The sequence below is a fragment of the Atractosteus spatula genome, chromosome 1 (genome assembly GCF_055471065.1).
Source record: "Atractosteus spatula isolate fAtrSpa1 chromosome 1, fAtrSpa1.hap1, whole genome shotgun sequence".
NCBI lineage: Eukaryota > Metazoa > Chordata > Actinopteri > Semionotiformes > Lepisosteidae > Atractosteus > Atractosteus spatula.
Genome location: NC_142706.1, coordinates 71,334,602 through 71,361,985, shown reverse-complemented (window position 1 = coordinate 71,361,985; position 27,384 = coordinate 71,334,602). Strand labels below are relative to the sequence as shown.

Below are 27,384 nucleotides of genomic sequence, written 5' to 3'. Positions count from 1 at the left end.
TCCATTCTGGAACCACTGGCTGGGACTGAACACACATGGTCCCTATCACACTGGACACCAGTCTGACATGGGCATGGGGAAAGGGATAATTTAAAACTGCTAATCAAAACTAGCCAGTACATTTTCGGGAGATGAGAGGAGAAAACCCACACACTCATTCTGAGGACATGCAACTGTACACAGACGGCAAAAAATGAGCCCAGGACCCAAGAGTTGTGAGCTAGAAATGTTAACCACAATTACACCACACCCAGGTGGCTTCATTGTCACTAAACTGCCTTACATTAGTTGTGATATTGTATGCCTAATTTCATACTGGTGCTTTGAAGGATTCCTAAACCCTACTTTCAAATTAAAACTCATTCTTTTCCATAGATCACAGGGGAAGTTTCAGGTCACAATGCAAGCTCGCAGAAGAACAATTAGAGTTAATTCTGCGCTGAAAAAGTAAAACAAAAGATTTTTTTTTACTTTTCAGTGTGGGGTTGACCCATACATACAGCTGATAGTACTGTATGAGGTTATGAAATGAGATAAATTAATGTCTAACTCTCTTTTCTTGGAACCTCTTTACTAGGATCTTAAGAATTCAATCATTCATTTCTTGAAGTTCTACATGATTTATAGTTATTTACATAGTCATGGGCGCCACTGGTCTGTAAGGCTCTGTGGACTGAAATCCAAAAAGAATTCCCACGATCCTTCACATGTACAGCACAAGAGTGTCTTTGAAATACAGTCATATCCCAGTTTAGTGCAATCTTGTCTGTGGCCCTTAACAGAGTAGCTTTTACTATTTGATATTGCTGTTTGAAACATGTACTTGACCTATTTGTTGTTGGATTTTTACATAGAAACCAAAGCAGTTTCAAGTTATGTGTTTTAGAAAAGCTCTGGTCATCTTAAAAGCTCTGGTCATCCTGTTTGGAGACATCATTGCTTTTCAAACAAGAGAATTGATAGAACATTCAGCAGTTTCGTATATCTTTTACACTCACATCAACAGCTATTCTGAAGACTATAATTTGTCCATCATCTACTAAATGTTGTTTGCAAGACGAATACTTTTTTGCTATTTCCACAGTTACTTTAGGACTCCAGGACTGGTGTATGATTGTTAAAGATTGTTGTTATTGTTGTGTCTCCAATAAGGACACCCATGTAAGAGAGATAAAGAGAAATCCTTGATTATGTATGCATACAGGAGGTGCACCTTTAGATTAAAAAGATCTGAAAGACGAGACTCAAAGTCTTGCTTACAATATACAGTTTTTATACAGAACGGAAACGTAGGGTGGGAGAGAGTTCTCACCAACCAGAGCGACTTCTGCTATCTTGACTAATATGTTTGTTTAAATGACACAATGTTCTTAAAGACAAGATATGTCTGTTTAATAACAGAGTTCAAAGAACATCTGATTTTGCTTTGCATGGCCAGCTCATTCTTAAAAAGCTTTATTTTGTTACAAGTTCAGCTTGTGCAAGCAGCAGATAAGAAACACGTAAAATGAGTAGAATCCGCCTGATCAGACATACATGTCTTGCAGGCAGCCTCCTTCATTATTAAAGATATAACATTGAGACTTAGTGTACCTTCAATAATAAATGCAAATATTTTTTTTTCAATTTTTATGTCTGGTGATTCCAAAAGCTGCTTCTATGGGATATGGTTAATTGGAACATGTAAAGTCAGGTACATGTTACCCTAGTCCTGTAATGTAATTTCCTTACAAAGGTGATAAAAATTAAGAGAAACCTTTTTCAATAATAAAAATGTACACTAAAGCAAACATCTTGGGGCCGTGTGGTGGCTCTGTGGTTAAGGATCTAAGCAAGGCCCTTCACCCCATCTGTTCCAGTGGAGCCGTATAAATGACTGACCCTGCGCTCTGACCCCAAGCTTCTCTATCCCCATCTGTGTGTCTCATGGAGAGTGAGTTGGGGTATGTGAAAAGACAAATTCCTTATACAAAACAATTGTATATGGCCAATAAAGTGATCTTAATCTATCGCTTCATCCATTTTCTAGTTGCTTTATCCTATTCCGGGTTGTGGGGGACCTGAAGCTTATCCCAGGAAGCAATGGGCACAAGGCAGGATACTCCCTGGACAGGACACCAGTCCATCGCAGGGCAGACACACAGACACACACAAACACACACTCACACTAGGGCCTAACGCAAACGCACCGATCCCAATTCTTCTGAAACAACAAGTCAAATTAAGTTTTAATCCTCCTGATATTTTCTGTAACCCTAAATGAAAGAGGAGAATTATCCTTGCGAATCCCACAAAAGGATCTTCATAAATCCCATTTCCCTGGAATTCCCCATGGATATTCTGTGCCAGGAGGGGACTACAGTCTTGCAGACAGGGGCTCAGAATGCCATTAAGATGCACTGCAAAGTGTCAGCTCCATTCATACTTTGCTTCTGCTACAGTATGTACTGCATGCTTCTAGATTCAACAGGTCTTCTTTCCAAACATGGCTTTCTATTTACAGTGGCAAAAAATACAAAATGTTAAGTAGCTTGTTTCTATTTTTACTTTCATCGCCTTAGGAGTTTCCGTAAATGTTCATATGAACTGTTTATGTTCTCACATTGATGAGCTAAACAAATCGACAATGTCTGCATGGTATGCTGTTCTTTCTCAAGTGATGTATACACGCTTAAAATGTGTTATGTCTCACAGAGTGGCTCATAAGAGTGGAATACACGGGGGATTTAAAACATAGTGAAGTACAGGCTAATCGGAATCCTGGGCTGCTCTTCACCTGGTGCGCTGATCAGTCCACACCTGAAGCTGATTTCCTGAAGCATTTTTTGAAGGGAATTCCACTCAGCTACGAAGAAACTCTGTTCTTCTGTGAAAAGGGTGGTGAGTGGCATTTAAATAAAATTAAATGGAACTGAGCTGTGGCATGAAAAGTTTAAACTACCCATTGTTCTTTTTAACTGTTGTTGAATTGTTTTATGTACTGTACATCTGGTTATTGTTATATGGAGAAATTAACTACAGAAATTTTATAAAGTACGTATGTTATGTAATATACTGTATATTGCGTACTTACTGTATACTACTTTTAGAATGCCTTTGGAAAAGGTATCTCTTTTTAGTTATATACAGTATAATTAATAGGAAAGTCAACTGAATTTGGTAAAATACTTTTAATATTCCTCTGCCAAAAAATACTCTTATCCCAAAATATTCATTATCCTTATAAAGGTCTGCTGCAATGGATCTGTGCAGTATTTTTCCATTTTTATACCATACCCTTGCAGTTCCCACATTTCTGTGATCTGTATCTGTATCATACTCCTTATTGATACCCACAGTACCGATGTGTTCCTATGTTAGTTATTCAAAAACCTTCCTTTGTTTTGCTCCACTCCTATTTACTTGTACTGCTGTCTTATACCACAATACATCACTGGCAGCTGTTACAATGCATGTGTATCTGGAATAAAAAGTTTCAAAAGCTTAGATAGAGGGATTTTGCAAGGCCGGGGGTACATTTGAAAAATAGGATATTAATACAGTTTCACGGAAGTCCTGGAAATTAAATCTAGTTATATTATTACATATTTTACAAAGCCTTTATCAGCAAGAATACTTGTAGGACTTTAATATCAGATTAAATACATTGAGGATATTCTTTTAAGAACTATTGTCTGGCAAATTTGTTATATTTATCTTATCTCGTAATATTATATTGGGATTTGTTTTTAAAGATTAAAAATAAAATGTGTAAAATAATATGCAAAAGGTACCTAATTTTGAAAGTGAGAAATAATACATAATACAAAGCTTTGTTAGCATTTTTAAAATATAAATAATTGAAAAGTAAGAGATTTTTCTGAGGGTGTACCTTAAGTTAATGTTTCGTTTTAGGATTTGCAACAGCAAATGGAAGTTCTTTCTGTGGTTCTTTTGACCTTTGCACGCTGGGGTGAGGGGCTGGATTTCAAACTGCTAATCTCCATGCCTAATACCTCCTCTCAGTTCCATGTGGGAAGAATTGGAGCTGGAGCCCTAATTGCTATCGATGAGATCAACAGGAATTCTATCCTATTAAAGGGTCAGTTGATGTTCTACCCAAAAGAGAACAAAAAGCTCACTGTGATGAATAAATGCTGTATTTACACAAGGAACACCTTGGTCTTGCACAATAATATAGACTTTGACGAACAGTGTAAAACTGTTTAAAAACTGGCTCGTTAGAGTGCAGATTTTATATTATAGATGGTTACCATATGATGCTGAAATCAAGCAAAACAGCTTATACTGTATATGCATTCCTAAAGATTGCATTTTGATTACTGTAATTGTTTTGCCAGTAATGGAATTACATGATTATTTTTCAGTGGTAATGTAAATCAAGTGTTCTAGTCATGGTGCACAATATGGTAACTTTAATCAAATGTATTATGACGTAGAAACTGCATTTTTGTATCTGTTCAATCTATTGCCGCATTCTAGGGGCAATGACAGCTGCACAGGAATGGGGTGACAAGGGAAATTATTGCTATGAATGTCACCATAATGGACGGACAGCTCAGCTATTGGAAACCTTCACCATGTCACAATAAGAGAAATGCTTTATGCACGTGTGTCATATTAAACTATTAAAGTATGGCAGCATCAAGCTTTCAAATATTGGAAACATTGCAGGAAACAAGTTCAAGGTTTTATAAATGATACTTCAGATGGCACTGATCCAGATTTAGCTATTTAAAGCTCCTTGTTAGAGATACAGTATACACATCCTGTGTCAAGGAACTTCCAAGAAATTCATTAGTCTCAAGCTATGCAATATTTCAGGAGATACATATTTAGCTTAGAAATTTAGATATATATTGCAAAAATCATATGATCATATATTGCAAAAATGATATGATATCAATTTCACACCTTTAGCAAATGTAAAACCAGCAGGTAGTGGGCACACAATAAGGACTGAAGAACCTTGACTTAGAATCAGGAAAAATAAAATGTTTACATTTAAAAAAAACTTACTGCAAAAAATTAAATCAGTTAATGCAGAGCTGCCAAAGGACTGATATCAGAAGATAGAAAACTGCAACTTTCTTGCTGAATTTGATTTTTCCTGCTTTCTTCTTTGTTGCTAAAAAGAATAAAGAGTGCCGTGGTGCGTTCTTCCCTTCTAACTTTCCCCCTCTCGCACTGTGGTGTTTGGCTGGAAATTTTGGGAATGCTGAACCTGGAGATCAGGCTGGGTGGAGAGGACAATGTTGGAAAGTCTTGTAATGGTGGAGGTCGGTTTTCAAGCCCAGGTCTAAATACCTTTAGAGCATTAACCAGGAATTAATGGAAGCTCTGGTGCTCCAGAGGGGATCACCCACATCTTCAGAAGAGGGAGCAGACGTGGGATGGATGAAGAACCTGAAGATGGGACCATGAGACAGCTCTGAGGCTTTCATCATGATAGTGGAGAGAACAGCAGGGGGGGTTGGATGGCCTGAGAACACACAGGTATGTCATCAGGAGAAGATGCAGCCAACGTCTCCAAATTTAAAAATGCAAGTGTCCTGTCCTGGACGGGGCCGGACTGCAAAGGGCAAAGCCAGACATCAGTGTCCTATACTTTGATGACGGTTCTAGACTGCATGGCTTCACCCAGCTCCTGCTTGACGCTGGCCACTGCTGGGTGTGTCCGGAAGAGCTGTTCAGGAAAAATGCTGGAGAGAGTTGTCCAGAAGCAGTTAGCGGAGGGACTGCCCTATACCACCCAGGGTTGGGTGAAGACCTAGTGGAACACAAGAGCTTCTATTAATTGCTGGTTAATGCTCAATAAATATTTCGATCTGGGCTTGAAAACCAGCCTCCACCTTTACCTGTGGAGCTTGCTGAAAATCATCTACACTACTGGGAAGAAAAAATCCCACAAAGCCTGTACAGCTACAGTACCTGTCAAAGAGAGAGGCCTCAAAATGGATTTATATACTGTACACGGGATCCATCTAAATCTATCTAAATTGTCCGTGAGTTGTAAACTTTAAACTCTGTCTTATTGTGGTATATCTCCTAGGTCACCGATTGGTGTATGAATATGTCGATGATGAATGTGATACAATTAAAGGACCAGGAAAAATTGTAAGCCTACAACATAATCAAAACTACAGTGCTTTCATAGGCCCAACTTGCTCAAAGGTAAGCAATAAAAGGTTTTAATTTTCTGTATACTCACTCTCATTTAATACAATGGGACATCGCTGGAAGGGGATGAATACTTTAGCCAGGCAGTACATATTATATACACACTATACACACTACGGACATACAGTACTTCTCATTAGATCAAGGAATATCTTTGATGTTGTACTCAGTTCTGATTGAAATTCTCTTATGAAATCGTTTTTTTCCAGATATCCTCTATGTTTTTCTCACACTGAATTGAATTTGGCTTTAACATATCTGCCTTGTCACGCAAACGTGAGGTAACATGTTGCTGTATGACATTTAGTTCATTTCAGCTACATTTGTTCATTGCTTCGGGATGGATGTTTGTAATGTTAAAGTCTATGAAGAGCCTCTTGTGCAGACTTGACGTGGGGATGGTTCTGTTGATTGGAGGGAGATCTTAGGTGTGCTCTTTCCTTAGGTATGCTCACATGTAGGCAGGCTTGCTGGTTACTGGAACATTGCAGTGGTCAGTCCAATCTGTGCAGACTCAGAATTTCTGGATAAAAAGGTAACTGCATTTGAGTGATATAATCTGAAAACAATGGATCCCTAAGTATTTGTACATTTGTTTAAAAATTTCTAAAAAAATAATTCAGAATCATTCTTTAATAACAAAGTTATACACAAGTCTATTTTCAGGTTTCTTCCTGTTATTTTCTCTGTCCACCTTTAGGAATTTCCTACAATGACCAGAGTGTTTGGTCCTTTTACCAAAATGGGGTCTTTCTTTGTCAAGATCTGTGAAAAGTTTAATTGGAGGCGCATTGGAATAATCTATGATATCAGTCCTACTTGGACCATCCCAGCTGGAGGAATCAGGTAAAAACAGGAGGAACTGTGTATGTGAATGCATTGCTGCTAAGTTTGTTATAGGTTTCAGGGGATTTTTTTCTTTGCTTCATTTTAGATTGTAATACTGTATGTTTGAAGGGTGATGAGTGTCTTTGGTACTATGGGTACCCCAATTCAAGGGGAAATGATTGTTTTAAGATGGAGGTCAAGTTAGCCCTTCTGGTTGAGGCCATCAATGTTTCTCAAAACCTGATTGCAAATCTCAGCCAAATTTTTGTCCTTTTTTAGCTTTTTTATGTTGAGGTGAAAACTTCTGAGTTGCTTTGTTGGTCTAGATCAAAATTAAGATTTACTGGAATACCTTTTATCCCTTACATAAAGAATTATTAAATTAAGAAGTTAAGTACACTTTAAACTGGAAGACTAAGTACTTTCAGCAGTAATTTAACCACTTTTATTTTACCACAGTCCAGTTATTTATAACAACATTTATGCAATTAAAAACTAAGTACAGTATGTAGACAGAATCTTCTGTTTCTATAATAAGGGTTCCCTTATTGTATTCTAAAATATTATACTGTATGTCGAATTAGTTGATATTTTGGATAAACAATACAGCAACAAAATCTGTGTAAATGGAATCTATAAAAAATAGGGTTGGGAAAAAAGAAATCAAATGTTTTTGTTGAGACTATTTATAACATGGAAACATGGAAACTGTTTACTTTCAGTTAATTTAGAAGATACGGAGGAAGAAATAATAATAATAATTTGTGGCTACTTGACCCTACAAAAGTGAGGTTGATTTTCTGTTCTATGTAGTACAAAAAGTAGCAACAACGATAAAAATTCTAATAATAATAATAATAATAATAATAATAACATCTGACATTTATGTAGCATTTCACAGCGTACACCTAGCTGACAGGTGGCAACCATTATGCAGCAGCAGCAAAACCACACAGGGCTACGTGGACTGAATGGTTTCTCTTGTTTGTAACCATTCTCTGATTTTACACAGAAGCTCAGGAAGAGGTTGAATTTCTAATCTCCCCACCTTCTGCTCTCCTAGGTATAAATATCTTGCCTCCTGAGCACCCTTTGAGCTTCTTTCTCACCCTCAGGAGATGTGTTAGACCATAGAGGCAGACCTTACTGTACCTTTCATCCTCTGTTGTTTCTGTGCATCCCCCTCACTAGTAGATGGACTCTCCAACCATCTTTTACTCATCCCCCATGATGTTCACCCTTATAGCAGCTCCCTGGCTCATTCCTTCTAAACATAGGGAGGTCTGGCCAGCTTTGTCCTTTGGGCTTGCTGCTATTCACTCAGCCAGGCAAATCATACCAAATAACACTAAAATAACAGAATAAACTCAATAGATTTGGACTCTGTACTGTATTAATTATCATTTAGTAAAACTGCTGAACTGGGTTAAGGGCCAGATTGTGTAAGCCTACAGTGAAATAATTCCAGCTCTTATAAAAAAGTATCATGGGATCTTCTTCATTAAAAAAGTTCTAGACATTGGTTTAATGTCTTATCTGCTGAATCCCTATCTTAATGTGCCCATTTAATATTTGAAGATAGAGAACAGTTTAATTAAAATATGGAACAAGGAAAGGTTTATTCCCTGCTGAAAAGAGAAGAAAAGAAACACAAAGTTTCGGCTGTGGAGCCTTCTTCAGGTGTCTTCAGCATGGAATAAATCTTTACTTGTTCCTATGTAGCCTACGCATGCTGACGCAGCTACCTACTTGAACTTATTTAAAATATGTTGTAAAAATGAGAGCGAATAAAAATGAAGGGGTTGATAGTGTGTCATTTATGGCACAAAACAGATGTTGACAGATGTTGAAGTATTCTTGTGAAATAGATGTTAATTAAGTGATCCACTACAACAGTGGATGAATCCCCAAAATAATCGTTTTTGTCTTTCATTATTAATTGGTACAGATTTGCTGCAGAACAACAAAATATTACAGTGGCTATATATCAAGAAATTCACTCTGGTGAAGGAGATACCTACAACACTTCTGTCACACTAGAAAGTGACCTAAAGGTTGTGTCTGCTGTGTCTCGCAGTGAGTAAGCATTTTTCTTTAACCTCTATGGCATTTCAAATAAGTGCCCAAAATTATGCTTGATTTCATGACTTTTAGCAGGCAAGTCTACTGTTGATTACTGGGCACATGGGTAGAAATGCTGAACTAGAACTAGCCTAATGCAGTTGAGGTAGGTATGGACTAAGGGATTATTATTACTATGTCATATTTTTCAAGTGTGTAATTGCTGCTGATGTACGGCATGCTTGCAGTACTATTAGAATAGCTAAATATACAGATGAATATGGTTAATGTTAAATAGTGGATTTGTTTTTTTTTACGTACAGATATTCATTTGCCATTCCTTACACATACAGGGTCTAGTTAATTCTGATACTGGTTCTTTCCATCATTTCAGTAGCATCAGACAATAGTCTGATACTACTGAACTGATGCTATGTATAAATTGATAGACTAGAAGAATACAGGATAGAATAGCTTTACTCTTGAGCACAGGATGCTATGAGAGAAATTAAGTATATATTTATGTACTGTACATATATTATAGATTATAAACATCCAGAATCTAATGAAGTCAACCAAATATATTAAGAAGTAACAAGGAACAAAGGACAGTAGGGTGAATAGTAGGAAACAGCATTTAGTAACTGTAAGCAGGAGGTAGTTTTTTAAATAAAGAGTCATTAACTATTGGGAACAAACCACTCAGCCTCATTTCTGAAGTTATGTCCATGTAGTCTAACAGTGGGCCATTAAGATATGAAACTGATAGGCCAACAATCAAGAAGATACATTTCCTTTTTAATAACATAATTTTTCTACCCATTTTTGTTTACATTAAATGGGCTGGATCTTATAATAGGTACTGTGTGATTCTGTACAAGAAAACACACTAGGAAATAGTTGTTTATGACTTCATTACAAACTGTGCAAAACAAACAAAACTAATGAGTCTCTCTGAACATGCATCACTCTGAAACAATGACCAAATATAGTATATGTCCATGTAGCACTCCATTTTTCCTTCCTTGATTTTTTTATAATGTATTCTCAAGGAGCAATATAGGGCTTATAGGAATAGGGGATTATATACTGTATTTCTACAAATGTACACAACAGGAATACAATTGAAATGTAAAGAATTGTGTGTCTTCTAACATTTGTACCAGGGCTACGATGCTCTTTACCCAAGACCCTATAAAGATCAATATTCCATCACAGGACTATCACAGTGGGATTAATGTCTAAAACCAGTCCTGGAGCAATTGTGTTCTGTCATCATTCTAAGTCATGTTAAGTATGTCTGAAGCGGATGGAGACAATGATGCAGTAAAGTAAACTTTTTCGAATGCTTCAATAATAATCACAACTGACATATTCTAAAGTGTGCACAGCCCATGAAATTATATATTCCTTACTTGCAAAAAAGCTTAGCATTTTGCCTGGAACAGCAAAAAAGACAGTTATTTTGGGTTGTCTTTAGAAGAGTTAATCCACTCATTGTAAAACCAGAATAAATGCATGTCTATTGATTTTCACCGACTGTGAGAGGCACTTTCAGCATTGATTAATTTTAGTTCCAAGTACCGTGCTTATCCACTGGATATCACAGTCATTCAATTTTCCCCAGATAACCATCATACCTACTGGGATAAACAGCTCTAATCTCTTATGCTTCACTTGTCTGAATAGATTACCTGTGTGTACAGCACAGATGTTAGACCATTAAAAAAATGATGCAATTAAAACGCTTTCTGCCCCCTAGTCTGCACAAAACTCATGCAATATTCTTTATAAAGTGCAATTTCTCTAAAAGACGCATTCTGTGTTGCTCTTCTGATACATGGCATGGAGTTTATAATGAAAGTTCGGGAGGGATGACAACAACCAAGCTCAATCGTACTCAGCTGTCAGTAATTAGCAATCACTTCCGTCATCCTTCCTCCACCAAAGGCTATACATACCAATGTGATTTCCTACTCTCCCTCGCGTACGTCTTTTGCATCCCACCTCCACCCCAATTCCACCTCAGCTACTCCTTGGTTACCCTGCCAAACAGGTAAAGTATAGAGTTGATTCAAAAGCAGCCATCACCACGCTTGACTGATGGCACACATCAGCTACAGTATAAACCTAAAGGACAATCGCATCCAAATAATACCTATGAAAAGTCTATAATTTCTGCACCATCACCGTTTGTACCCTGCAAACCTTACTTTAAACACTGCAATTAAACTGTAACCGAGACTTTGTTTCTTATAACTATCTTTCTTCAAAGTATGTATGCTGTACCTTTAGTGATCTGCTGTAAATCTGAAATTTAAATCACTCAAGATGGCACCACAGAGATGTTCATGGCCCATTGTGTTTTTAGTTTATGTGGTTTGAGTTGAACAGCCAGGGTCCACACCTCTTTATGAAAGATGTAGTGGGCTGTGCTACAGATGGCCCCAGGTTAACGTAAAAGGTTTCAGCAAGTGCGCAATTTTAGCATGGAGCACATGGAGATTTAGGAACACATGAGAAAATGTAAATAGCTGGATAAAGACCTTTACCTGCCAGCCTAAACTCATCAGATATCAGAAGCTGAGCAATGCTGGTCATGGTCATTACCAGGACGGGGAATCTTTAAGGAAATCAAGATTGATGTACAATAAGTGGTCTTAACAAGCTAGTACAGCATTCAATTCAATTCAATTCAATTTATTTTTCTATAGCGCCTTTCACAACAAGGTTTCCCCAAGGCGCTTAACAATGCAATTGACCATACATGTTGTCAATACAGAACAGAAGACCAGAAGACAACGGAGGAGAGGAACCAAAAACTCCTCAGTAAGGAGAGAAAAAAACCTCTAGGGGACCAAGGTCAACTTGTTGCCCAACCCCTTTGGGCATGCTAACATTATTTTTGTAACATTATAATTACAAAAAAGGAAACGATGAGGGTATTAATCCATCCATCCATCGTGTCTTCTGTGTGTTTGTACTCCATGCAGATCTCTGTAGACCAGTAAATTCCTCCTAAACGATAGCTATATCCACACTGTACCTCTTGGATCCATGGCAGTGATGCAGCATCCAACTCAGATGGTACCCAGCCCGGTCCCCATCTGGACATGTGGGGAGGAGTATAGGATAGTTTGGTCAGAACAGATGTAACTACCTGGTGGGCCAACACAGAGACACACAATGGCATGTACAGCACCACCAGCAGCCATGGTTGTAGCAGGCTATAATGTAAGGTGTGAGTAGGCTAGGCTGAAGTAGTAGGTCTTCAGTCTGGATTTGAATACTGAGATTGACTCGGCATCCCGAATATGGGGTGGGAGACTTTTCCATAAGCTAGGGGCCCTGTAACTAAAGGCTTTACCACCAACTGTTATTTTATTAATTCGTGGAATATGAAGAAGACCTGCATTCTGTGATCTAAGCAGGCGACTTGGATGGTAAACATTAATAAGTTCAATTAGACAGACAGGTGCCTGACCTCTGAGGGCCTTGTAAGTAAGTAGAAGGATTTTGAAGTCCGCCCTGTACCTGACAGGAAGCCAGTGAAGAGAGCTAAGTATGGGGGTTATATGGTCGTACTTTTTGCTCCTAGTAACAATTCTAGCTGCTGCATTCTGAATTCGCTGTAAGGTGTTGAAAGAGTGATGGGTGCTCCCTGATAGTTGGGCATTGCAGTAGTCTAACCTGCTGTATACAAGAGCAAGTATTAATTTCTCTGTGTTTTGAGTGGAGAGAAACTACCTTAGTTTTGCAATATTTCTTAACTAGGAAGCATGTTTTAGATACTGTTTTAACATGAGAGTTAAATGAGAGCCTTGTGTCTAATATGACGCCTAGGTTACGTGCCGAGTCTCTGAGGCAAATTTTTAAATCCTCAGAGTTACGTACTGGAGTTATAGTAGTTGCTGAAGTTATAGCAGTAGGTGGTCTTCTTCCCTTCACACTTCCCAGTGTAACACTGTGATGTAGGAGGTGCCTACTTTTGGGGGAAACTTTAAATTGGAATCTTGTGCTTGGTCTTTGAACATCCCATGGCATCATTTGTAACAGTAGGAGAGTTAACCTCAAGCGTCCAGTCTAAAATTCACCCTGGGCAAGATTCCCTTCTAAATTCCCCCCTTAATGTGATTGGCTCTCACTTTTTCCCCTTTATTGACTGTGTAGTGGGGCTGCTGGCATATAATGGTTGCATCACCATGCGGTTGTTGAATTTCAGTGGTGGATGAATTGTCCCCTCCTGTACAGCTTTCTATTGCACTTCGGGACCCTTTGAGATGAAAGGTGCTATATAGTATAAGTACATTGAATGAAGTCATCAATTAAGTGTAAAACACATAAGTGAATAGCTATTATGGGAAGCATGAACTGCAATATAGGACCATTGTAATTTTGGCTCTTTGGCTTTGTTAGAAATAATTCTTTGTTGAGTGATCTCAAAATTTTAGAACCTACAGTAGTTTATTATGAACGTGTATTCAGACATACGACACAATAGTTCACTTTTGGCAAAGTGTATGCAAATGAAATACCTAAATGACGTTTTAATTAAGGTAATTTTATATTTCTGCAGTTATTGTGATATCAGCAAAAGGAGAAGTGGTGAGAAACTTCCTCATTGAGGCCCATAATCAAGGTTTAATCAACGGAGAGTATGTTTTTTTCTGCTTTGAGCCTTATGAACAGAAACAGATGTTTGGCATTTTTGACTGGAGAAGAGGTAGGTCGTACAACTGGGCACCAGGCTTTAAGAGATGCAAGGCTGGAGGGGGGAGCTATGTCTGGGTGCAAGCTACAGAGGAGTAATTTAACTCTAGTTTGAAAAGTGGAAGAAATAAGAAGATGTGGGAGGGTCCAAATGAATGGACATACATTTGTTTTCCATTTTTGGGCACTTTCTCACCTCCTGTGTCCACTTTCATAAACAAATTCTTTGTCCTCCTTACCAACCTCCTTGCTTCACATTCTAGGTCTCCCCTTGTTCCGTCCCAGTGTGGTCTATGTGCGTTTTGTTTCTATGTTCCACACTTCCTGGCTTTGGTTGTTCTCCCTCCTCATTGGTTCATTAATTCATCCACTTTGCCGTATTACATCATTCATAATCAGCTTCTCGACCAATCAGAACTCAACTTCCTCGGGATTTAACTCGGAGGTTTTCAGAATGTAGGGGGCCATTTGCTCGACTTCGGTTCTGCTTGGCTTCAGCTTCGCTTACGTTTTGCTTCAGCTTCGGCTTCGGCTTTGTCTCTCTTTGTTTTTGTTCCTTTCGCTTCGTATGTGTGTTTCCGTATAGCTTCAGCTTTGTTGGTTTGTGTTCGTCTCCTCCTTGTACTTTCGTTTGTTTGTATTATCCTTTATTATCCTTTATTCACCATTACCTTGCAGAAACGTGTTACAGTATATCAACCTCTGTGCTCTTTTGTACCCTATTCCTTGTGTCTACACTCGTTTTCCCTTATTAGTATTCATAGCTCACTTGTTGTGTGAACTTTTGTGTAAGGGTTAGTTAAGGTTGCTGGGTACATTCTACACATGTAGTTTGTCTTTGTATTAGAACACTAGTTGGGTGAGTGCCTTTTGTCTTGTATGGTTTTGGGTAGTCTGTATAGGTTAGCCAGGGCTTTAGACACCGAAGACTGGGTGTTTCGGGTTTTGTTTTGTAGTTAGGTCAGCTACCCCTCACTTAATTAGCCAGCTCCATTTTGTTTGTTATTTTCGTTCCTTTGGCACCACTCCTTCCTTTCCTTTTCCCGAATTTGTGCTTTCCTTTACCCCCATACCAGTCACATATTCAAATTGTTCATATTTCACTTCTGATTACCTATCCAAGTTCATTACAACTATCTTTTCCCCCACACCAAAGACTTCTTCCTGCACACCTGGAATTCCCTTAATGTCGCACTCCATATACCCCTAGATTATCGGGGTGCATAACACCCCTTCACACCTCCATGGCCCAACCTGTGTTTTTCTTCTCCTTCCTTTCTACTTTTCAGCATGGGAATTAAACTCTGTATGTTTTTTTATAAGACACATATGTCTGCTCAAGTAAATGTGAGTTTTTTTCTCTGTCGGTGTCTGGCCCAGAGGTGCTGTGGGTTCAAAAAGAAATGCATTTTAATTTGAGAGGAAGCGTATTTCATTTTCAGCTGGAATGAGAAATGTACCCTTCTTTCCCAGGAGATGCTTATGACTCAATAGCAAGAGAAGCTTACGAAGCTCTGTTCCTTCTCACCTTGTACAAGCCTGACAACGAGAGGTACATGAACTTCTCAGCTGAGGTGATTCGAAGATCTAAAGAAGACTTTGGATACCAGTATGAGCCAGGAGAAAAAGTAAATTTGTTCCACCTCAAGTAACTACAGTACAGCATGATCAGATGCTTTAGAGCTGAAAAAAATGCATTTCATAATGCCTCAGGTGAAAAAACAAAATGTTGTCCACCCCTCGATACCAGAATATTAGTTCAGTTCAGTTTACCTGTTATATACACAAGTGCATATAAATGCTTATTTGCATGTATGCTCTGATACAAAGACATTAAGGGAACAGCAGCAGCGAAAACAACAAGTTAAATAGCAAACAACTTAAAAAAAAAGTCAGACAAGCAGTGTGAGAACAAAACATTAGCATGAGTCAGTGGTAGGGGTAGAATTCAGTAATCTTGACAGTTTGTGGGAAGAAACTGGAGGTTCATACCTTTATGCTCCTATAACACTTACCAGAGGGAAGGGGGGAGAAAAGTGCTGCTGTCAAGCACTCTCAAGAGCACACCTGTGAAATGTGGTAAGCACAGTTGAAGATAACCAAAATTTTCTCAGCTGTCTGAGGAAGTAAAGGCGCTGTTCTTTGTAGCACCAGTTACATGCTGGGATCATGTTATATCATTAGTGATGAAGGTACAAAGGAACTTGAAGTTGCTAACCATCTCAACAGCCACCCCATTGACGTGATCAAGGGTGTGGTCCCAACCTTGCTTTCTAAAATCAAACCAGCTCTTTGGTTTTGCTGACCTTGAGGGAGAGATTATTGTCAAGGCACCACTCCACCAGCTTCCTGACCTCATCCCTGTAGGCTGTCTCATCATTACTACTTTCATTATTACAGTATGAAAATTATTTAAAAATGCTCAATTATTTGTTTTTCTGCTGCTCCAATGTGTACTCACTCTTACCAATGTGGAGAACAGGATTACCTCAGGTTAGGACTGGTGAGGACAGATAGGGGCGCAAAACGACAAATGACTTCCAACAATATATAAAAAAAACACAGATTTAAAATTTTCTAAACAAATTTAAACAATTTCATAATCCCTTTGAGTATGGGGATTTATGTCTGAACAAAAACATGCAGTAGTCTATATGTGATCCACTCAGGCGAAAAGCAAAGAACTGGAACTGTTTTTTTTCTTTAGAGGAAATCACAAACATGCACAGGGTATTACAAATCATTGTTACCCAGAAATACAAGAAAATGCAAAGGTTAAATGAATTAGTGCGGAAGATATTTAAGACAATATTTAAAAACAATGTAAAGCTTTGCAAGAATCAAATACCTGAACATATCTAAAACACCAATCAAGCAATTATCTGAATAACAGTTGAACATATTATCTACTGGATTATTATAAAATATCCCTAATTAAAAGAAATAGTTATGGTTATTCTGTATGTACTGTATTTAATGCCAGATTTAAAATCCAAAAGAGAGACATTTTACAGTAAAAAGGTGTCATGCATTAATAAATAGTGCCAGGGAGATGAAAGAAATAAGCCTGGGATAGAGTATTTTCCATTTTCTGTGGACTTCTAAAATAAAATTTTAAAATGAAACATAAAATGAAAACCATACATAACCAACATCAATTTTTCAGAAAGCAAAGTTACATTTAATATTCTTTCATCATTTTTTCATGAAAAGAGAAGTTTAAAATGTTTGAATACTTAAGATGGAGATTTAACAAGGATATTGTCACGGATATTGGAAAGGACGAACCGTGGAATGACAGGAGAGCGAAAAGACCCTATGTGTAGCGGTGAGAAGGGGGTTAGCCTGGGCTCAGCTGTTCAGGGAATGCCGTATAGAAACCTATGCCCTCAGGTAGCGGATGTGGGGCGACCTGGTGCTAGGCGGGTCTCAGGACATCTGAACGCCAATGCTGAGCGAAGGCAGATGAAAGACCCAGAAATATATAGCCCCAGAGAGAGAGAAACACCGGAAGGACAGCAAAGCACAGGAAACTAGGGACAGGAAAGACAGAGGGCGTGACAGATATTAAATTTTGCGTACGGCAATATGGATTACACACATGTGCAAGTCTTAGAATGGAAGTCTACACACTGTACATAAACCCTTTCTCAGCCCTTGGTGTCAAATGAAGGATACATAGTGTCCAGATTTCCAGATGACTGTAACACAATGAATTGTACAGTAATTAATATTTAGTCTAGATCTGAATCTGTTCAGAGGTTTCTTTCTCAGGAAATGAGGTGCAAGCAATTATTTTTACACTCTCTTCCATAGGTTTCTGTTCTGCCTGCAATCGCCCACGATTCTGTTTGGTTGTATGCACAGGCACTGCATGAAACCATTTCTGAAAATGGTGATCCATATAATGGGACTGCCATTTCTCGGAAAATGTGGAATAGAACAATCACAGGTAATTTACTTGAGTGCATTTAATGAGTTGGGAGTCTCATAGCTGGAAATTACTACCTTAAAATGAAGCAGCTTAAAAAATGCCTCTTTTTTAAGGGTGACTATATTGCTCCATAATCTCAGGGAACAGCTCCTGATCGGTATACCTCATTTTTTCATACCCTGTAATTAGACCTCATTTTTTTATCTTGACACATGTACAAAAATTAATGTGCTGATTTCTTTCAAAACATAAAATCGCATCCTATCACAAAGAGTTTTGGAGATTACAGAGCCACATTGTCACCTTATTAGTGGCACCACATAAAATAAATGTCATTTCTTGAATTAAAGCCACCATTTAGAAATCTTATTATGCTGTATAAAGTTTGAAAATATAAATATATATAAAACAATATATAAATATAACATTAAAAAAAACACACTGTTGATATTGACTTGATATGAAACAATATTCTTCAAATTTCAAGTATGGGTTACATTTACTTTTTCATATTTTTCTAATCATAAAAAAACAATATGCATTTCAAAATCAAAATTGAAATGTTGAGAATTGCCATGTGTTCCTTCTTAACTTATCTTACTGTAAACGCCGGATTCAATGCATTTTTATAAGGTGTAATTTAATCTTTCTTCTCTGCTTTAACTGGATTCAGGGATTCAGGGTGAAGTAACAATAGATGACAATGGAGACCGTGAATCATCTTACATGATGTATCACGTACAAAACAAAAGTAACGGAACATTTCAGGTGAGCCTTTGTACGTATGTGGCTTTTGATAAATGCCTCATTATTGACTCGAAAGGTTAGATGTTTTACAGCTTAACACAATATGACCAGAAAAGGAAGGTACAGATAAAAGATATTCAAGATGATGACAAAACCCGCCGACGAGTAAAGCGATATTGTTACTAGTACTTTGGTTTTAACTCGCCTGGCTGAAGACCAGGCAAGCATCACCGCCGTAACATCCATCAAAAAAACAATATACTGCATGTATTAATGTTTGATCTGATTTCTGATAAGTGCAGGTTATCGCAAATTATTTTGGGACGCGAAAAAACTACGAGCAGGTTCCAGGACTCAGTATTGTTTGGCCAGGAGGCCGGAGCACGGCGCCTTTGGACACTCCTGTGTGTGGGTTCACAGAGGAGATGTGTGAGGACCACAGCACAGGTCTGTCGGCTCTCTTATATTCTACAGAGCACACTCTAATATGTTTCAATCTATTAGACTCTATTCCAAAGTGAAGAAAGAATAATCACTTTGCTTGTTTACAGGTAGCATCTTTCTGAAATGTTCTAAAACAGAAATATTTTGTTTGCAGCATATTTGAACTGCTGATTATGCTGAGTGGACGTATTTCACTCCAGTCCAACAACAATTATATCAGAGTAAAAAAATAAGGCAATGTTAAAAAAAACGATTAAATTAATTATATGTATTCAAACATAAGCCATCAAATTGTATCATGCTTTTGAACGACTCTTTTTTAATTTGGTCAAAACCACAAATTAGTTTCTGATTATCTTATTTTGTAAAATATTTGCAGTTTCAAAATCTACAGTATATTAATATACTGTATGAATGTAAGATTCATGTACAATATCTGCATAGTGAATTTGCTGACATATACTGTACAAATGTACTCTGTATGGTAATATAAAAGGGTTTCTTAATGGTTTATTTTGTTCTTTCTCTTATCAAACCACTAACATGATCATTTTCATTATCTTAATTTTTTAATGTAAAGCACATTATATATTGACCCAAGATGAGGGGATCACTAAACTAATTTATTTTCTGCCTTTAGTCCTAAGTTTCTAGAGGTGAACAGCTTTGTCAAAATTGTGAATTACTGTATTTATTCATGCTCCTAAAGTTTCTTTTTCCTTAAATTGTGAATATTCAAATAGAGATATTCAAGATTTCTATTTGGTGTACATTGATCATATGGGGTAGGTTACAGGAGATGTTTGATGTGTATTGTCAATGGTGACTATTCTCCATCATGCTGTGCTGATAAAAGCAAAGGGTTCTGGGAGTCTGGAGCAAAGATACCCAACCATCACTTTATTTAAGCAATGACTGGCTGAGAACATGCTGCTAAATGAGAAGGCTCTAAAAAGTCTTCCTATATCTAGCAGCAAACCGTATCTCTCCCAGAATGGTCTGCAGAAATCTTTGCTTCTGCCAGTCCAGCCTAAATCAGGGTTGAAAATGTGAAAAAAAAGACATAATGACAAGTTTAAATTTGTAATTAAAAGACAGAATGAAACAACCCTCTCATAGTGACAGTCTACAACACATCTGTATAAAATTGCTGGGAATTATAGCCTGTTTTGGGATTCTGCATTACATTAATTACACTGCTTTTTTTTTGCAGCAAGAACTACCATAATTGCAGTTGGATTAATTGGTGGCTTATTGGCTGTGGTAATAGTTGGTTTGAGCCTTCTCTACAGGTACTGTATTAGCTTTGTTTTACAAGATTTATATAAGAACATGAGTGAATTGTCAAGAATACTAGTAATAATCAACTCTTCTTTGTTTAAGGCCAATGATTAAATTCCTTTAACCTCTTTTAAAACTCAAAAGGCATGCTTTAGAATCCTGGGGTTCTCTTTTGAGAATATATCCTTCTCTGCAGTGTGGTAATCAGGACTGGGCATGATACAATTATAAATGGTGCAAGCTAAATGAACGGTTGAGATACTCTTCTCTGAAGAGGACTCAACACTTACATACTGTATAGAGTATTCAAGCACTTTTATGTTTTTTTTATAATTACTTATAAAGAGGACGTTCATATATCAACGTGAGAGCTTAAGCCGTTGTTGTAAACAATCTCTTCAACCCTATTTATAGAAATGCTGTTTTCAACCAACCATTATAAATCCACAATCTGTTGTTGTTGTTGTTGGATAGTTCTCATAGTTAGATAGTTACCATACTTTGAGCTTGCTATGTTTTTAGTTTAAAAAATTTTAAACTAAAAAATGAAGCACAATGATTGGCTGATTGTTCTGTAAAGCTTTACAAACCTCTTGCTCACTTTCTCCTCTACGAGAGCTTTAGCTCAGCTGTTTCCAGTTGCTTGGTAACATGAAAGACAAAAGTAATTAAGAAGGTAATACTGCCATCGAGTGGTAGCTAATCCTCAAAGCTATAGTATTTCTTTATAGTGAGATAAGAGGCCAAAGAAACTGTCGATATTGAGAACTGTGCTTGATTCATACTTGTTTTAGCTTTGGCATTTTAAGTAAAACAAAAATTGAAATTGAACATTAGGTTTTAGACAAAGCATGCAATATTAGAATTTATTTTAAATCAATGGATTTATTACATATCTTTTGTCTCATAACCTTTAAATCTCTTGGATTTTTAATTTTTTTTTATTATTTTGTAGAGAATGACAACATTACTAGAACAACAAGCTGTCACCCCCCAAAAAAAGCTGTCAAGTTGTTCTGTAACAATCAAATCAATCAACAAACAAACCCCACAAATATGGAAGGTAGAAAGCCTTGTACTGTATGTTATCTACTTTACATTGTGGTAAATCTAAAAGCAAGGGAAACATGGTGAAGGTGGCACTACCCGAGTGTTAGAGAGGATTCATTGAAGTCAGTCCCCCTCTGGTACCTCTGGTTTGGTTTCCTGGACTTTTCCTTAAAACCTGATGAAGGTGTGATTATGGAATTCACCTGTACTAAAACACTGAAACTATCCAAAAACTCCAGGCTTAAGTGTCCAAGAAAGTTGCAAGCCATGTGAAACGGGGTGTGAAATGGACAATATTTCTGAAGTAACTTGATGTGCCTCAAATGTTCTTCTGTGTGATTCCCAGTCCAATCCCAATCTTTTAACATTGAGATTTGAAGTCACTCATAAGCATTAACATAATCATAATCACATTAACAAGTGTTACATATTTTGTGTACTTTGTGCATTTGGGCACTTTAAGTTCTAGCTGGCAGTTGTGTTCTAGGAAATACAAACTTCAAGAGAAGGCCTCTCTGATGCTCTGGAAGGTCAACTTCAGTGAAGTGAGCATGATGGAGACGAAGCATAATACATCAGTCTACAAGGTGGGGTTTGACATGGCTGGCTGTTTCTCCAGGATTCTAAACATCTGTCAATGTTCAGGGGGCGTTTGTCCAATTCCATTACTGTATAGTAGTGTTTAAACAAAAAAAAACAGCCTGACACAAAGAGAAATGTAAGCATAAGTCACCCAGTAGCTCGACAGCTAACCAGTCTGGTTAATCTCTTTGTCAGCACAGGGAGAACCATTAAAACTAAAAACTTATCAGGTCTCTGTTCAAACAAATGCTGCCATTCAGCCCTTCTCTTGAAACCTACTATTTTTTATCTTGTGGACTGTCAACACAGACATTCTGCATTAGCAGCAGCAGTGTACATACCACGAGACTTTTGATCTTTTTTGTTGTTTGGAAAGCACTGTAAGTTCTATTTCAAACAATTATAAATAACATACAGTAGGTATGCTGACCCCCAGTCCCTTGTATGCAGGTCTGTGCTGCAGGACAGTTCTCGTTGACACAACAAAACTAATTCTGGGCCAATTAGAAGCAATTTCACAAGGAATAGCCTTGCTCATTAAGAAAAAAGCATTTACGGGTGTTTATTGAGAAGTTAGGTATAAGATATTTAACCTGCTTGGTTGAGGGCCAACCTTCTGACCGCTGGATGAGGAATTTAGTAAACCCAAACAGTGTTAACCAAGGGACTTCTGAGATAGGGTGGAGGAGGGATGCAGAAGCTATGCATGAGGGAGGGACGTATTATAGTTTTTCAGGAAGTGACACCAGGAAAATTATGAAGTAGAGTAGCAGAGGTGAAGGAGACCTTGGTTGTTGTCATCCTTTGACCTTTTTTATTAAAATCTCCATTTTAATTCATTTTTTAATCTTCCAGCTCTTAAGATGCTGCTGGTTTAAAGATACTTCTGTAGGGACGGCAGCTCTCCAAGTTTGGAGATATCCACCCCTAAAGAAACTCAAGACAGTTCAAGAGTATTACTGACTCTTGGTTCTCAGGCCCGCATGCTCATTAACTGGTGATAGTATTTTGGGTAATAGAAGTTCTAAACTGATTTACTTTGCATGTAGCTGTGACACACATACAGGAAGTTTCTGGGCGCAATAGATTACAAGGTTGTTTTGAATTCAGAACTTGTCATATGTATGGGCTGTTTTTTTTATATACTTGAGATCTTTTAAAGGGGTTACACGTACAGTATAATGTACCTAGAATTATAACACTATAACTGTTTCATATTGTATTAATATTGAATATTTATCTTAAATATTCAGATTTCACAACTTATTTTGTATTATTTACTTATTCATCATTGAATAATCATCACCAGTAACATACTGTACTACACAAGATTGATATACCAAGGTGGTTAATACTATGCTTATACTGTAAATGCACTTGATGAAATACTGTGTTTTAAATTTGTATTACAAGTATCAGTAAGTGATGTCCTCTGTAATCATTACTGGTCCCTTATTTGTTGTAATATTCTTCGAATGTCTGCTAATTCCTTATCCTTAATGCTAAGAAATATAACAACATGAAATGATCCAAGCTGTATTTTACAGAATCTGTTAACATGCTCCTAAGAATGAATCTCCTTCATGTTTAATATTTTGTGTTGTTGTGTTGTAAAAAAATCATTTTATGTTGCAATTACTAGATAAGCAACCTGCAGATAGAATAAGATGAAACTTTTTGCTGTTTTTTAAAGGTCTCTCATTATACCATGAAGTCAGCGTCTGATTCCTTAGAAGCCATCTGCGAAAGTGAAAATACACAGAGCCATCTCTTATTTACAAAAGCCGCAATGTACAAAGTAAGTATTCTAGTCTTTATGAAGATTTCTATTCGCGCAAACCGCATGATTGCTTTGTAGACTGTGAGCGCTAAGTAAATGTCTGCTTTCAGGTTCTCTCTCTGTCTTCTAGGAGAACATCTGTTCCATTCGCTTCTTGCATGTGAAAAGTATCAATCTGAATAATGAATTAATTAACGAGCTCAGGCAGGTAAGTGACCACGGAGATACTGTACAGTCTAGAAAAATGTATCAGGGGATAAAGGACATTAAATAATTTCATACCTTAGATTAAAACTGATTTTCATTTTTCCCCAAATATTTAGAATTGCCATGTATTGTTATACACACACCCAGATGTATATTTTCCACATCTCAGCTTGCAACTACAAACCTCCTAGTTACACAAAAGGGAGAATGAGGAAGTCTAGGCTTCACTGACTCATCTTTTAACATATTAATCAAACACCCTAGACCGGAGGAGATCTGATTAGTGTATTGTGGATGTACTGTATATTAACTAGGGATGTGATCCATGTGTAGTTCTTGAGACAACTGTGTGTTCAACAATCATTAAGAATCATTGTGAAGATCAATTCAAAAGTGCATTTTATACTAATTAAACATAAAGAAGTCAATCTCTTTCTATTTACTTTGCAGTGCAGATATTTGAACCATCCTAATGTCTGTAGCTTCATTGGAGCTTGTTTGGAGTCCCCTCATCACTGCTTGTTGACTGAATATTGCCCCAAAGGAAGTCTGCAGGTGTTTAATCTCTGATACTTCTAGTGTTATGTTGGTTTGAATATTCTTTCATTGTGGTTTCTTTACCTTATTCATAAGTGGAATGTTGATTCTTTCATTTTGTTTTTTTACAGGATATTCTGAAAAATGATTCCATTAAACTTGACTGGATGTTCAAGTATTCTTTAATGTTGGACATAGTGAAGGTATTTTTACAGTGTTTTAGTTGCCTAAAAGTTTCATAAACATAAAGTTTAAAAAGTTGTGACTGACAAATTCAAATTAAGCGATTCATTTCATTTGCTTTATTGTTTTTATTTGGTATGAGCCCACTTAGCCTCCAAGATGGCCTGGTGAACAACAGGCATAAAAATAGATACTGAATAACTGAATAATCATGCAGCAAAAGCTGGAGATTCTGGAAAGCAATGTGGTCAAGCTGGAAGATTAGTCAAGACAGGATAATGTTTGTTTGATGGGCTTGCCAGAGGAAAAAGAACCGGATTTGGTTTACAAACTGGCATTATGGGACCTCAGTATGAAAAGAGTGCACTGGATATGTAATGACTGCACTTCAGCAACAATCCCCGGTGTCTATACTCAGACCTGGAAACAGAGAGCTCTCTTTAAAAAATCAAGCTAATACAGCCCTGTTTACCTGTTGGAAGGAACCCTACTGTCAGTTAAGTCACTAGGGACTTGTGGAAAAAGGTGGTCGGACCCTGTGCGGTGCTGAGAGAATAGGTGTCCAGAAATCCAAAGGGCGAAGGACAGAATACGAGTTCGGGTAGGCAGGCTAGGTCGGGTTCCAGTAGTCAGGTCGGTACGGTATCCAAATCCAAGAGACAGAAACAAAGATGAAGCCAAGGACGGAGCAGGGTCGGTATCCAGAACTCAGTTCAGTAAAGTACGCGCACAAGAGAAAGGCTAAGCTGATCTCAACAGTGAGCGAGGACTGAGAGGAGTGAAAGGGTATAAATAGGGAAAGAGGGCATGAGCAGTGCTAATAGCTTAACTAGGGCGCAGGTGTTGACGCTGAGAGGCGCACGCGGGAGTGCGGTTCGTGACACCTACTATGTTTTCAGAGTTTGCTTTTCTGAGAAATACATACTTATGGGGTGATGGTCATTTTTTACTCTTTATTTGCACTTTCTTACACACACTCTTGGCATTTTGAACATTACATAATTTCTTGTAAAAGTATTACCTTTTCTTGGCAATCAGATATTGGTTTCTGACTGTGGCCCTCTCCTCCGTCATGTTGTGAGACTATGGCTTTATTGTTTTTTTCATGTTTCTGCCACCTTCCATCGCTTCTCATACTCATTTAAATATACTTCTCTGATGTGCATCTTCATCAACTTACAGATCTGGATGCATTCAGATTTTATCTTGCAGTTATCATACCTTTTTTGCTCTCTATTTCTTTTCATTGGATTGTTGAATATACATTCATGACCTTCATCATGCCGTTCTTAATTTCCTTTTCAGTGCACTTCCAGGGTCATTCCTGAAATGTGATCAAGACTTTCCTCTCATCTGCGCTATAAATAGTTATAACTGCTGATAATGCTCTGTAAGGAAGTTGCTTTAATTGAGTTAGCTAACTAGTGTGTGAATTCTGACAGACATTTTGATTAACGTTGTATAACTAATTTGATGATTAAATGAATTTGAAAAAATCAGATTCCTGCAACCCTGAACTAGATAAAGCTATTTAGAAAATTAATACATAAAAACAAATGTTTCATTCCCTTTATTTTTGTTTTTAAATTATATTTAGTTTTCATACACATACATTTTTGTTCTTACACCTAAATGCTGTATGTGTGTAAATGTATGTAAGTCCTAACTGTACCATTTCATAATCTTCAGGTGCTTCATTGCGATTTTTGTTTCCTTCAGGGAATGGACTACATTCACAAGAGTTATTTGCGGTCACATGGGCATCTTTCTTCTTCAAACTGTGTGGTAGACAGCAGGTTTGTTTTAAAAATCACAGACTTTGGCCTGAGCAACCTCAGACGGCCCAATACAGCTGGCATTCAGAACAGCCAAGAGCACTGGCAGCGTAAGTTAAATCAACAAAAACTGTTCCTTCCACTACAAGCCTGTGTGGGCCAAAGATTAACTCGATGATTTATCTCTTTGTATGTATTTGTGCATGAATAGAATAGATACAAAACAATTTCAATATAAATGCCAGTACAGAGGTGTGGTAGTTTAATAAATGTGCTACAGTACAGATTTTTGCTAATGGGGAAAAGGTGCTTCATGTGTTCTGGGTTTGACTGGGGACTGGGGCGTCTTCCTCATCTTCGTCCTCTGTTCAGTTAAATTTCACTGGTTGCTCCAGAACACATTGGGTGGGTTAATCAGTGTTTATCCTGTCATGGACAGATGTCCTGTTCAGGCTGTAGTCTTGCCTTCTCGGATAGGCTCCTGGGATAGACTCTAGGCTTGTATGAATTTTAGCAGGAATAAGCAACTTTTGGAAATTGGTTGGACAGACATCTGTTGTCTTTTGTCGTCTATTGTTTTATTTATTGCATACGGTATAGCTTGTAAAACGTGGTATGTCCATTTACAGACTTGCTGTGGAGAGCACCTGAACTGCTGAGGGGTAATATGCCTCCAAATGGAACACAAAAAGGAGATGTGTACAGTTTTGGAATCATAGCTCAAGAAATTATGTATCGCAACGGAGTGTTCTTCATCCCTAGCTGTGTTCTGAAGGCAAACGGTATTAAACACATATTTATCAAAGTGAACCTTGGAATATGCTTAAATACAGAGGGGGTGACAACATGTAAAGAAAATAATAGTTTGCAAGTTAAAAGAGCACTCTCGGTGATGAGACATAGCATTGGAATGGTCTTTTTTTGCCAGAAAAGAAGTGTTGGGGTTTTCTATCCATTTCTAATTGCTGTTTTGATATAATTGTAAATTTAAATGTAAATTTTTGATTTATATAGCACTTTTCATCACAAGGGATCTCAATACACTTTTCATATGGGATTCCAATCTACCACTGAAGTACAACATC

At 37.5% G+C, this 27,384-nt stretch overlaps 1 protein-coding gene across 1 annotated transcript in view; it reads left to right on the top strand.

The window, feature by feature from the left end:
• The first annotated feature begins 3,909 nt into the window (after positions 1–3,909).
• LOC148841661 (atrial natriuretic peptide receptor 1) overlaps positions 3,910–27,384 on the top strand; it is a 41,754-nt gene continuing 18,279 nt past the window's right edge. Inside the window, exons 1-18 of the mRNA XM_088921270.1 lie at positions 3,910–4,081; positions 6,053–6,174; positions 6,626–6,715; positions 6,881–7,026; positions 8,957–9,084; positions 13,646–13,792; positions 15,253–15,407; positions 17,596–17,731; positions 18,387–18,481; positions 18,763–18,901; positions 20,118–20,196; positions 21,723–21,822; positions 23,511–23,615; positions 23,728–23,805; positions 24,255–24,359; positions 24,473–24,544; positions 26,244–26,409; positions 26,929–27,081. Of these exons, the coding sequence (XP_088777396.1) occupies positions 3,910–4,081; positions 6,053–6,174; positions 6,626–6,715; positions 6,881–7,026; positions 8,957–9,084; positions 13,646–13,792; positions 15,253–15,407; positions 17,596–17,731; positions 18,387–18,481; positions 18,763–18,901; positions 20,118–20,196; positions 21,723–21,822; positions 23,511–23,615; positions 23,728–23,805; positions 24,255–24,359; positions 24,473–24,544; positions 26,244–26,409; positions 26,929–27,081 (2,188 nt within the window). The remainder of the gene's footprint in view (positions 4,082–6,052; positions 6,175–6,625; positions 6,716–6,880; positions 7,027–8,956; positions 9,085–13,645; positions 13,793–15,252; positions 15,408–17,595; positions 17,732–18,386; positions 18,482–18,762; positions 18,902–20,117; positions 20,197–21,722; positions 21,823–23,510; positions 23,616–23,727; positions 23,806–24,254; positions 24,360–24,472; positions 24,545–26,243; positions 26,410–26,928; positions 27,082–27,384) is intronic.